The sequence below is a fragment of the Olea europaea genome, chromosome 22 (assembly GCF_002742605.1).
Source record: "Olea europaea var. sylvestris chromosome 22, O_europaea_v1, whole genome shotgun sequence".
Lineage (NCBI taxonomy): Eukaryota > Viridiplantae > Streptophyta > Magnoliopsida > Lamiales > Oleaceae > Olea > Olea europaea.
Window position 1 is genome coordinate 2,955,127 of NC_036258.1, and position 14,127 is coordinate 2,969,253.

The 14,127-nt window shown below is 34.7% G+C and overlaps 1 protein-coding gene across 1 annotated transcript; it reads right to left on the reverse strand.

Moving 5' to 3' along the window:
• Positions 1–1,609: 1,609 nt before the first annotated feature.
• On the reverse strand, positions 1,610–8,376 carry LOC111371206 (ankyrin repeat-containing protein At5g02620). Its single transcript, XM_022993103.1, is given in 8 exon segments — positions 1,610–1,710; positions 1,713–1,838; positions 1,841–1,928; positions 1,930–1,979; positions 1,982–2,306; positions 7,810–7,896; positions 7,989–8,169; positions 8,171–8,376. Coding segments are annotated over 8 exon segments (1,164 nt in total).
• Between the last annotated feature and the right edge of the window lie 5,751 nt (positions 8,377–14,127).

Sequence of the window (14,127 nt, forward strand, 5' to 3'; positions counted from 1 at the left end):
GCAATCAAGATCCAACTGGGAAATCAAAACCCGTATTCTTGGCTTCTTCAAAATAACAAAATTTCAATGAAAAGGAAATTATATATGGACATGCATACACATACAGAGACCTTGAAAAAGTATTCACCTACCAAAAAGAATTCTCCAAAAATAATTTTCTTTTTAAAACTTGGATGTAAGCACCCTCTTAGTACAGAAAGCCCAAAAAGAATTCTCCTGCCACTGCGGCTTTATCGGTGTCTGATAGCCAAACAGGCAGCAGCCGGAGGATGAAATACATGATGAAAAATAAAGGCAGTTAATTCACGTAATTTGTGATTGTGAGTTTATCCATAAACGTCTCCCTGAAGAGTCCACTACGGGGATTTCATTTTGAGAATTGAGAAAGAGAATATTGAAGTGATCTGGCTACCGTCATCCTTCATATATAATAATTAAGTAGAGAAAAAAAAAAGGGAAGGAAAGGGAAATCTCACATGGCACTTACTGTAAATTATATCACTTTGGAATTTAATTTAAAGTTAGCATACAATTTTGCATACAATGTTGAAAAGTTTGCAGAATTTTTTTTTTTTTGGTTGACTGAAATATATGGGAAGCCGACAACGGGAAATTTGGTATCCATAATTTCATAATTCAAAAGTGGGAATTGAAAAATATAGTTATTTTACGAAGGATTCTAATCTTAACATGTAGGCTCTGATACCAATTGTTGAATTTTAATTGCATGCTAAGAATTAAGAATCACAATACAATAAATTAATAAAACGAATTCATACCTGCGGAAGCCATTGTTGATATGAATTATAGTTGTAATAGTAGTCAAGATTTTCCTTTCCTTGCTCCTCACAAAAGCATTAGCTATCAATGGGGCAAGCTAATGAAACATCTATGGAGAGGAGAGGGGACCTAGCCTTTATATATAGGAAATAATTTGAGTCGTCCCATTACGACTAGAATTCTAATTAGAGTTTATTTTCGGCCCACATACTTTAAACTACCACATAAAATTAATTACAACACGTAAGGTGTAAAAGGCTCAATTGATCGCTTAATAAATTTGGCCCTAACACAAATATCATTATGAGCCATATATCTAACTCGTAAAATTTTGCAATCAAATGTGAAGCCCACATATGGAATTATTAATTATTCCAACATTTCTATCAGATTACAATATGGAAGAAGAAAGTTGTCCTATAATTTTAAGAGACGAAAAGAATGTATGTATATTCTTATCTGTTTCTTTCTCACATAACTATTTTTCAAATGTCTTTCTTATTTGTTTCCTTTTTCCAATAAGATTGTGTCTGTTAGATGCTTTTTCAAAAAAGAAGTGACTTCCCACACAACCATACTCTCATACGGTGAAAAAGTTCATGTTCCTGACTTCAACTTGTACAATGCACGTCTGCCCTAGTTCGTAACTTTGATTTTAGGGTAAAGGAGGAACAAGGACGAGAAAGCTTTAACGATTTCTAAATCTTATAGTAGCAAATTTAATCGTTTCATTCGAAGAAAAAGCAAAGAGAACATCCCCAAGAAAGATGACCCATAAATTCACTATACTCAAAGCAGAAAATATATTTTGAGGGTAGTTGGGAGACTTTTAAATTGCATACATTTTCTAGAAATCATTGTCCAAAACCTCTGAATCAGATAGCACAGATGTTGACCAGGATTTAGATCTACTAGCACGAGAATTCCTTTGAGAGTCCTCTTGTTTTCAGACTCGAGTAGATGCAATATCACCCAATTACACAATGTACCTATTTTTGTTGCCAATATAATGTTCCTATGATTAATTGTCACTCCAATAGCTAACCACTTCTCATGTTCGCCATCATCTCTTTCTTAGCCTTGCTTTCAATCACGACCACTGAGGTTTGTTCCACCATGAAAGCCAGAGAGATAAATAGCTCAATAATAGTCGAACACGATAAAAATAAGAAATGGGGCTTTTGGCGTGATATTTGCTATCCGTCTGGGATATTTATAGGGTCGTCAACGAAATGTCCAGGAATGCTGAAAACAGCTGCAAATGCAACTGTAGCTATGAGTACTGCCACCTCATTGTTGGAATTGATGGCATTGTTTAGGCCCTCAGATTGCATTTTGTTGATGCGCTTGGCGACGTTTTGCATGCGTTTTCTAGTTTGCCATGTGTGTTCTAACTTATAGTGAACTTTGCGTTTTATGTCGCTCACTGTTTGCTTCAGCTCGCCTGCAGGATTTATTGCCTATGGCTCGAGTGCCTTGGCCCTCAAAACTCCCTGCTCCGGCAGGATGGATGCAATATGGGAACTGTTAGTCCTGGAGTATAAGTTTTCCCTTCAAACAATCTGAAAGAATTACCGTAACAATACTATAAAAATTTAAATTCGAGCCCACCGATTTCACAATATTTCCTTAAAACAATTTTGCTGCCTTCAACGGTACTTAAGGTATCCAGCAATCATTTCCCAGGATAGAACGAATTTCGTCTCCTATGGAAGCAGCACAACAATCTACTGGAATTCCAACAAACGCAACGAAGTGTTTTTACTTCGAAAACAGTATCAGAACTAGAGGGATAATGAGATTGAATGCGGAGAAAATTTGCAATGAAAATTGTTTGATTTTTCTGGCAGTAGGGCAAGCTATTTATAGATTTGTTCGTGGCCATTCGAATATCCTCCAGAACAGTCGTCACTGTTCAGACAACCTCCAAAACTCCAACAGACACGTTAGTTCAATACTGTGTCTTTTAAGTTGGTTAATGGTCGACAGTTAACAGTCGACTGTTTGGTCGGTTAACAGTCATCTGTTTAATAGACCATCCAAAAAAATTACCCGGAAAAAGCTAATGAAAAAATAAATTTTATTAAGTACCCTAGAATTTGGTTGTATACAATTTGGTCCAAAAATTCAAATAAATTTTGTCCAAAAAATTAATATAGTGCAAGGACGCACCCGCACCAATCCGAACTCGGACTCGGACACGGGCACGTGCTCGTGCCGTGCTAAGTCGGCCAGTCGGTCGGATGGACGACGGTGGCGGCGCGCGCTGTGGGCTTATGATCGAGCCCGATAGGATATAGGTCTCCCCCTTCCAAAGACTATTGGTATCCCTTGGGGTCCAAACACAATTCCCAAACTTGCACCATATAAACCACATCAAAGTTTCATAACTTTCCTATGTGGGATAAGTATTTGGACAAATCAAATTCTTCACTAATTCATAGTTTTAAGTAGGTTACTTTGACATTAAATACTTTATTCAATTCTAAATGGTTTTCAATAAATAAATGTACCACGTTCATCACCTTGCGGAGTAGAACGTGAATATGCTAGGTCCCGTATTAATTAAGATGTGGGTCCCACTGAAATTTGGGTCCAAAGTTGACCCATTTCATACCATTTCCTAACAATCCCCCACATGAATGAAATATGTCGGTCTTTTCCAAACAATAACATCTGATATGTTTTTCTGAAGAAAATTGAAGAAAACTGCATCAAGATAAGTAGCCAAAGACTTTGAACTTTCCCTAATAAAATCTATCGGATTTACTTAGCCAATCGGTAGCAAGTTGTTTTGAACAGTCAGCTGTTAATGTAAACCTAGACAATAGAAGTCACACAGTTCTCTTTGAACACAGTTGGTTCTCACGTTTGTGTCCATTTTGGCGTTGGACACCTCCTAGTTCATGAGTGTTTTTTAGAGAATTCATCTTCATCTGATTCCCTTAGAAGCGGCCTCTTCTCACCCACATAGTTGATTTTCATAAAGAGTATTCTACTATACTCCACTTGAACGAATCAATACATAGAAACCATTAAAAGCATAACTTAACCTATTTCGCGGCAATTAGGCACTGGCTCATCATAGGAATAGGTAGGAGTGATAATCTCCCCAGTGCTTACTAAGTTCTTCATAGTTCGGTTGTCCCATTGAACCTGGATCTTGAGATCTCCAATCAACTAGGTTGGGTTGCCACCAGGGAAATTTTTGATTATTTTATCGAATTTAATCTCATCCCGTTCGATGAACTTTCAACTTGCTCACTTGTTGAACTTTTAGTTAGCGGATCCGCAATATTCTCTTTTGATTTCACATAATTTATAGTGATAATGCCAGTAGAGAGCAATTGTCGAACGGTATTGTGTCTACGACGTATATGTCGAGATTTGCCGTTATACATAGCATTCTGTGCCATACCAATTGCTGATTGACTATCGCAATGGATACATATAGCAGGCACAAGTTTTATCCAACATGAAATATCTTCTAGGAAGTTTCTTAACCATTCGACTTCTTCTCCAGCTTTATCTAACGTGATAAATTCAGATTTCATCGTTGATCTAGCTATACATGTTTGTTTTGAAGATTTTCATCATACTGCAGTACCTCCAAGTGTAAAGACATATCCACTTGTTGACTTGGAGTCTTTAGTATTTAATATCCAATTTGCATCACAGTATCCTTCAAGTACTGCTGGATATCTCGAATAGTTCAATCTAAAATTTTTGGTATGTTTTAAGTACCCTAAAACCCTAATAATTGCCTTCCAGTGATCAGCCCTTGGATTGCTTGTATATCGACTTAGTCTACTAATTGAATAAGCAATATTAGGTCGAGTACAATTCATGATATACATTAAACTACCAATAATTCGAGAGTATTCCAATTGAGACTTACAGTCACCAGTATTGGAAACAAGATGCATACTGGCATCCATAGGTATTTTCATAGGAATAATATCATATTTCTTGAATTTATCAAGAATCTTCTCAATGTAGTGTGATTGAGACAATATGATACCATTGGATGTTCTAGAAATTTTAATTCCTAATATAACATCGACCACACCTAAATCCTTCATTTCAAATTTGTTTGTTAGCATCCTTTTAGTAGCGTGAATTATGGTATCATTGTTACCCATAATCAACATGTCATCTACATATAAATATACCATGACATATCCATTTTGAGTGCTCTTGACATAAACACATTTGTCACTCTCGTTAATTTTGAAACCATTTGACATGATAATTGTGTCAAATTTTTCATGCCATTTTTTAAGAGCTTGCTTTAATCTATAAAGTGATTTAACAAGTCGACACACTTTCTTTTCTTGTCCCGGGGCAACAAATCCTTCAAGTTGCTCCATATAAATTTCTTCATCTAACTCTCTATTCAGAAAAGTTGTTTTAACATCCATTTGATGTATATTCAAACATTTCAACACTGCTATCGCAATAAGCATACGTATGGAAGTGATTCTTGTCACAGAAGAATAAGTATCGAAATTATCAAGACCTTCTTTTTGCTTATAACCTTTAGCAACAAGTCTTGCCTTATATTTATCAATTGATCAATCTGCTTTCATTTTCCTTTTGAAAATTCATTTACATCCCAATAGCTTATTATCGGGAGGAAGGTTTACTAATTCTCATGTATGATTTTGTAGTATGGATTCAATTTGACGATTAACAGCTTCTTTCCAATATGAAGTTTCGGTTGATGACATAGCTTCTTTAAAGCTTTGAGGTTCATTTTCTAACAAATATGTTAGAAAGTCAGGCCCAAAGGAGGTTGACGTCATAGCCCTTTTACTGCATCTAGGTTGTTCATTTATAGGTTCTTGATCTACAGCCTCCTCATTTTCACAAGATCTCTTCTGTGAATTTGATTCACTTTGCATGTTATAAGGAAAAATATTTTTAAAAAATGTAGCATCCCTTAATTCAATAGTCGTATTAACATGCACATCGGGTATTTCAGACTTGTGTACCATAAATCTGTATGCATTACTATGGTAGGCATAACCAATGAATATACAATCAATAGTTTTAGGACCTATCTTTACCCTTTTAGGTTTAGGAACTACTCTCTTGACCAAACATCCACATACCTTTAAGTATTTATAATTAGGTTTGTGACATTTCCATACTTCATAAGGTATCTTATGCGTTTTTCGATGTGGTAATTTTTTAAGAAGATAATTGGCAGAAAGCAAAGCTTTCCCCCACAAGTTCTGCGGTAATCCAGAACTTATCAACATAGCATTCATCATCTCTTTTAATGTTCGGTTCTTGCGTTCAGCAATAACATTGGATTGAGGAAAATAAGGCGTGGTAGTTTGATGAATTATTCCGTGTTCCAAACAGAATTGTTGAAATGGAGAATCATATTCACCATCTCTATCACTTCTTATAGCCTTAATTTTTTTACTAAGTTGATTTTCAATTTCCAACTTGTAATGTTTAAACACGTCAATTGTTTTGTCTTTGCTTTTGAGTAAATACACATAGCAATATCGAGTGCAATCATCGATAAAAGTAATAAAATACTTATTACCTCCTCTCATTTGAACAAACTTTAGATCACATATGTCAGTGTGAATTAAATCTAGAGGTTCGGTACTTCTTTCAACAGAACAAAAGGGTAAACGTGTCATTTTGGCTTCTACACTTATATCGCATTTGTGATTAGGATTTAAATCGTACTTTATTAATAAATCCAATTTGATTAGTCTACGCAAAGTATTATAATTTGTATATCATAATCGTTCATGCCAAATATTAAACGACTCAAGCAAGTATGAAGAACAAGTATTTTTATTCATAATTGGAGGTACAACAGTCATTACATTCAACTTAAAGAGCCCCTCATTCAAGTAGCCCTTTCCTACAAACAATTTATTCTTCGTAAGTACAAATTTGTCTGAAACGAATACTAGCTTAAACCCGTTCTTGCTTAATAGGGAACCCGATACTAAATTCTTTTGAATATCGGGTACATGAAGAACGTTATTCAAAGTGAGCTCCTTTTCACTTGTCATTTTCAGCACTATCTTTCCATGTCCTTTAATCTTGGAAGATGATGAGTTTCCCATGTAGAGTTGTTCATCATGATCCATTGCTTTGTAGGTAGAGAACATCTCGCGGTTTGAGCATATATGGCGAGTAGCTCCAGTATCCACCTACCATTTCTTAGTGTTTCCAACTAAGTTGCATTCAGAGACAACCGCAGAAAGATTTATTTCTTGTACTTTATCAGAAAGGTGTCATGTTCTGTTATATTTGCCTGGTGAGGTTTTCCCTTAACATTTTTTGGCTTTCGAAAGTCCTTGGTTCGGTGTCCTGCCTTACCGCAATTGTAACAATTGCCCTTGAACTTTTTAGCAGGTTGTGAAGAACTAGTTTGCCCTTCGTCATTGTGCTTTCTTTTTTTGCTAGTCTTTAAACCTCCTTCTACAATGTTGACTTTTGATTCCATCGAATGAGATGTACCACTCCTCCTTTTAGATTTGCGATTGTCTTCTTCTATTCTCAACCGAACAATGATATCTTCAAGTTTCATTTCCTTCCACTTATACTTTAGATAATTCTTGAAGTCCTTCCAAGAAGGCGGTAATTTCTCAATCAGTGCAGCGACTTGAAATGATTCACTTAGTTTCATTCATTAGGCATGGATGTCGCTGAGTATGATTTGAAGTTCTTGAATTTGGAATATGACAGTATTGCTGTCAACAATTTTATAATCCAAAAAACGACCGACAATGAATTTCTTCGTGCCGGCATCTTCGATTTTGTACTTTGTGTCCAAAGATTTTCACAGTTCTTTTGCGGACTTTGCATTGCAGTATACATTATATAATGTGTTATCCAGCCCGTTGAGTGCATAATTTCTGCATAAGAAATCGGAATGCTTCCATGCATCAACTGCATCCAATTTCTCAACGTCACTTTCTTGCTCGGGGTATGAAGGCACATATTCTTTGAGAAATTTTGCCAAACTTAATGTTGTCAGATAAAAAAGCCCATTTTCTCTGCAATGCTGACCACATTTACAATAGATCTATTGACGACCCTTGCATCAGTTTCATTTTGTGCCACAAGGATCTTGACAATCTGCACGCATCAAACAAAGATGGCCTATGTACTCGTTTATCATCTAATTTATTACAAATCCTCGAAACAAACCAAAGAAAAGAGTGATTTACCTGACCCCTGCCTTTTCAGGTAGCTATATGCAATGCGGTATCGCCTTTGGTGTCCACCATATTAATCGACAAAGGATCTGCCTTAATAAGTTCCTTGAACACCTTGAGATTTTGACCTTTAACAGCCATATGAAGGGCAGTTTGCCCTTTTTGTTAGTCCTTGAAGTTAAACCTGGCTTCTTACCTTCACAACTTTTACATGCCCCTTTCTTGCTGCAGAAGGCAGCGCAGTTTTTCCATTACTTTTAGGCTTTAGCTATAGTAGTTAGCTGATCTCGACCTCCAAAAGATAGTCGACACCTTCTACGTGCCCTTGAGTAGCAGCTATATGCAAAGCTGTCGTGTTTGCCATTGCTACTGTCATAGAGAGCTCCGGATGCACCCCCATAAGTGCCTTACCACTTCAGCAACATAACAAGTAAATAACTACTTAATTTTCATTTGGCAAAAAAGTTACATAAAGATCTCGGCCTCCAAAAGATAGTCGACAACTTCGACGTGCCCTTGAGTCGCAGCTATATGCAAAGCTGTCGTGTTTGCCATTGCTACTGTCATAGAGAGCTCCGGATGCACCCCCATAAGTGCCTTACCACTTCAGCAACATAACAAGTAAATAACTACTTAATTTTCATTTGGCAAAAAAGTTACATAAAGATCTCGGCCTCCAAAAGATAGTCGACAACTTCGACGTGCCCTTGAGTCGCAGCTATATGCAAAGCTGTCGTGTTTGCCATTGCTACTGTCATAGAGAGCTCCGGATGCACCCCCATAAGTGCCTTACCACTTCAGCAACATAACAAGTAAATAACTACTTAATTTTCATTTGGCAAAAAAGTTACATTTTATCTAACTTTACCCAATTCTCGTTGTTTGGCAGCCATATGAAGGGCATCAAATCCATTCTTTGCTTTCATTCCAGCAGCTACTAAACTATAAAAATCCATCATCTCCCTCACTACATATCTAGCAGCTATAAACAAGGCTGTCCCCCCATCAATTCTTCCTCTTGAAAACCAGTAATAATTCCCCTTATCGCTATAGAATTTCCTCATCGAGCTGCGTAATACAATGCGGTATCACCACGTTTCCCTGTCAATTGTTTAGTCATCTTTTTCCGAGGCGTTGTAGGGGAAGTCCAGCTACTGATGCCTCCATCTTTTTCGAATTTTTGGCAGCCCCTCCATAGCCAGGGCTCCCACTCTCAACCTAAGCTAATCCACAAGAAAGAGCCTTTTCATCCTGCCGTCGGAAAACCAAAACCAACAATTGAATTTTCATCTAACATAAACTGGATAAACAATGAAATCTAATTATTTGTAACAACTGAAATAAAGGACATTTCTTTCATCACCAACATTTGACATTCTTTACATTTAATGAAAACGTTATACATAAACATACAAGTGTGTATGTATAATGTATGTGTTTCTGAATCACATCCAGAGCTCTTAAATCAAGAAAGAAACAAAGAATGACCCTTGTATAAAGGTGTTGAATATGGTGGGGTTTATAAGAATTTATTTATTAATATTATTTTTTAAATATATATATATATATATATTTTTTTTTTTTTTTTTTATTGAACTGAAACAAGTGTGTAGCATAAGGACCAACAGTAATAACAGAACCATAGGATTTGAATGTCCCCGTGGCAGTACTAAGATATTTACTGGTCCCTCCGAATATTGGTTGCTCAAGTTACGATTTTCACTTTTTTTTTATCTTCCTTTTTTTTAGGTGTTACTCGATTGGATGGCAATGAAAGATTTTGATAGTCGATTTTAAATTTATTAAGAATGAAAATACACTTTTTATTGTGTCGTTATTCTTATGTGATGCTATAAAACGTGCACCTATTTTCAGTTGAATAAAAAATGTTATCAATGAATTTTGCTCAAAATACACAAGGATGGATATTACGTTTTAGCCAATTTTTCATTAAGATTGATACTCAAATTAATTTTTTTGGATAACTACAACTAGTAAATATATTGGATTGGTCGATTTTACTATACAAAAATTTATAAGTTCAAATTCTACAAAGAAAATACATATTAATACATGGTTTTAAGTTGACCAAAAGTCGAATATCTTTGCACTTTTCATTGGTGAGTACTATTTGCAGTTTCATTGAAATATATAGTTGAAAATGAAGTTTTACCATTTATATTAATTATAAATTTTGCCAAATGGACTTACAGATGATGTCTTTGAGAGTTTAGTTCCTATGATGAACCCGTAGCCCTTCTATTTATAGATTCAAGGTCCTTGCAAAAGCTTTGGCAAAGCCCAATCAAAGAGACAATAAAAGGCAATAACCATAATAGTTGTTGTGATGCAAGAAGGAAGAGAGAGGCATGTCCTCAAGCTTGATGTTCAAAACCAAAGGATCAAAGCCCTTGATCCTAAATTTATTAACTCTATTTTCATTGGTCATTCCTCAATTGGAGCATGACAATTCGATTAAGATTTAGCATTAAATTAAGAAGATCTTTCCACTCATGGTCACACCAGTTAATGTCACACACAATACAGCTAATCCACCAGATTTAGGCCCATATATATAGTTCAATCACCATACAAAGGATTACACGCTAACAAGTAATGTTACTTGCAAAAATCGAAGAATTATTCATTAAAGATGTAAACATAAAGTGTTACTAAGATTGCGTATTCTTTAGTAGTTCATTTGTTCTTTGGTGATGGGTTTTTGGAATATTTTCAAATTTCGTCAGCATCTTAATTATGTTTTTAGTTTTTAGTTAATTTTTAAGGAACATAAAAATGAGAAAGCTAAGCATAATGGCACGGCCCAACCTAGATCTCCAGATAGGCTAGGCCCAAAAAATTTCAATGGCCAACATTTATACGGCCCACGGATTCTTTATTTCCCAATAAGCACTATCTGACCAAATTCATTGGGCTTTGAGACGCAAATCATGTGAACCAAGAACTTGCTCATACCCTGTTTGTCTTCAAATAAATTTTTGCACATTTGAGATGTACATAATATTTGATGTGGACTTTTTATTACTTTTCCTTACAAAAAATATTAAATTTTCTCTAAACTGCAAGGCTAATTTTTTGAAACAAAAAAACAATTAAAACTAACTAAGTCTTATGCCCAATAGAAAAAATTCAATTAATTTCAATTTTATTTTTTTAAAATGCAAATTCAAACTTTCGCCATTCCACTTCCTAGTTGTTGAAACTTGCTTTGTTTGCCAGCTCAATCTTATGTAATGTGGTAGCCTACTAACCGAATTAAACGAAAGAAACGGAAAATAGCTGTCACAAGGAGAAAGCTGAAATTTAAACATGCTTCTAATGTGAGCATTTATACAACACCCTTGAAATTCCAAAGGAAAAAAACCTCCTAAATGATTTGACTTTGGAAGGTTAAATGGTACCGATTGAGTACGCGTTCTATGATCCATAGCGTTGATAAGGTTAAGACCACCTATGACATGATGAGGAGGGAAATCTTGCTTACAAGCTTCTTTGGTCGGACTAGGGCTAGGCGTGCGCTAGGGTGGGTTGGTTTTTTATCCAACCCAATCCAATTATTAGTTTAAACCCAATCCAACCCAAATCGATCGAACTTCAGTTTGTTTAGGTTGGGTTGGTCGGTAGGGCTTGGACCCAATTTATGTTGAATCCAATTATTTTTTGTTGAATTTAAACAATTTTAAAAGTTTGAAATCACTTAAAAATCTTCGTTATTTTTAATCTATATAAGGAGTTCTTTCTAAAAATTAATTTATAAATAAGTTAGAAACTATGGAGCATTTTTTTTTAAAATATTTTTTTTGAGATTTATTCATTTCATTATCATATCGTTAATTTTTAGTTTATTGTCAAATTATTTTGCATTTGTACATAGTATTCATACCAATCAACTTATATATATAAAAAAAGGAACGTTTGTACATTCTAAATCTTTTTCTTGCCTCTACTATTACGTCCATTTAGATTTTTCAATTTTATGTATTAAATATTTTAATTCGTCGAATTGGGTTGGGTTGAATTAGATTTTAATTCATAACCTAGTCCAACCCAATCCGATTTCTAATTTGATTTTCCTATCCAACCCAATCCAATTCAACTTAAATACCAACCCAAATCGGTTTTGAGTTTGGTTGACCAGTTCGAGAGATTTGGATTGATTTTTGTCCAGCCATAGATCGGACTGGGGGGTTGGGAACAAGACAGAGAGATTTTATTCTATTCAAATTCAATCTTTATTTTTTTAATAACGCGTAAGGTTGTTCCTTTAACTAACTGTCCATTTAAGGTAAGCTCTTGCGAAAATAATTTATCTCCAAGAATTTGCAAGGAAGTTGGCTTCTCAATTTATAATCAAAATTTGTTCATCTTAAACTCAATTGTAGAAGTAATTAATTGCAGGCCTGAGCATTTTAACCGAAACCGAATCTATCGAACCGAAATCGAATCGGAATCAAAGTTTCCGATCTGATTCCCAAAAAAATAAATTAGGAACTGGAACTGAGAATCAAAAATCGACTGGGTTCGGTTCGATTCTTGGTTACTAAACCAGAATTGTGGGTACTCGAATGGAATCGATTTTTATAAAACAAAAATTATTTGTAATTTATTGGCTTGCAAAAACATATAAAACCTAAAAATCCTAATTTTGGTAATAATTAGTCTAAAACTTTAAACTCCAACACTAAAAAATAAGATTAGTTCTTACTTTTTTACATCTCACCTTATATTAGAATGTTGCATCTCAGAGGTTACGATATGTTAATGTTTATAATTTGAGCTTTTTATAAATAAAAAATTTCAAATAGATTGTAATATAAGTTGATGAATCAAAGCGTTCATTCTTTTACAATCCAAGCTTTTTACTTTCTTGTATTATTAATAAACTTAAGTGATTTTTTTAAATTTTTTTCATAATGTGCGGCAATTGAATTTGATATATTCATTGCTCGTACTGTGTTATACCTTTTTGTTATCTTAAGTACGTAGTTCTCTTTTTAAATATTTATTTTTTATTCAAACAGAGTGAGTTCAATATTTGGACCATAATTTTTGATACTATATTAGCTATGTATTTAATTAGTATTTTTATATCAGTTCGTTTTGCAAGTAGAAGAATTCAAGCATTGTTCATAATTAAATTACATGTCTAGTACGTATCTCTTAGAGATTGAATAAGATTTTATTAAGAAAAGTAAATTTTCTTAAATTATAATTTCATTTATTATTATTATTATTGACAACCGCACTTCAATCTAACAAAAACAATTCGCTAACTCCACCTCAAGCAGGTGTGAGTTCGGTCATTGCTCCCAACTCGGACTCACCTGCCGTTATCTCAGAAAAACATCATGATTACTTCCTGTTTACATCACTCTATCAATCATATACACTTGCTGCAAGTGACGTCATCATCGCCCACAACCGCCAATCTGAAGACCTGGTCCTCAAGCCTCTTGCAGGTCATCATTACCTGAGAAAAATATTGGCATATGGCCACTGACCTCGTCGACCAATCATAGGAGAATTCGGCAATCCGAGTTCCGAGCTCGGTACTGTAGCTAATTTGACTGATTTGATATAATTTCGACTGAAACTATGTATAAATAGTTGAGTAGAACTCTTGTAAAAGAAGAGCGAATTCATGTAAAAGATTATGGTACCATTACACTCTCTCAACGTATTTTGTGGTCTTTTTCAACAATAGATTTCCCTTTTTCTTAAAGTTTGCTTTAGATTAGTCTTGCTAATTTTGACGTCAACAATTATATTTTAATTTTCTCCTATTTTCGTGACTTTTAGTATCCAATATTTTGCTTTTTAAAGATTTTTTAATTGGATTTTCTCCATTACACATATATGTTCGAGTGCTAGCGTATTAAGTATATGTACCAAAAAAGTTTATGTGAAATATTTATTAAATAAATGTATATAAAAATGTTGTGGGTAGAACCGAAACCGAATCGGAACCGACTGTTCGGGTTTGTATTTGGTTCCAGTATTTACAATGACCCGAACGGTTTCATTTGCGAAATATCCGAAACATAATGGGTGGTTCTGGGTATTGAAATATTCGGACCGACTCACCCGATGCTCAAGCTTAATTAATTAGATATAATTTTTATGGTGTTAA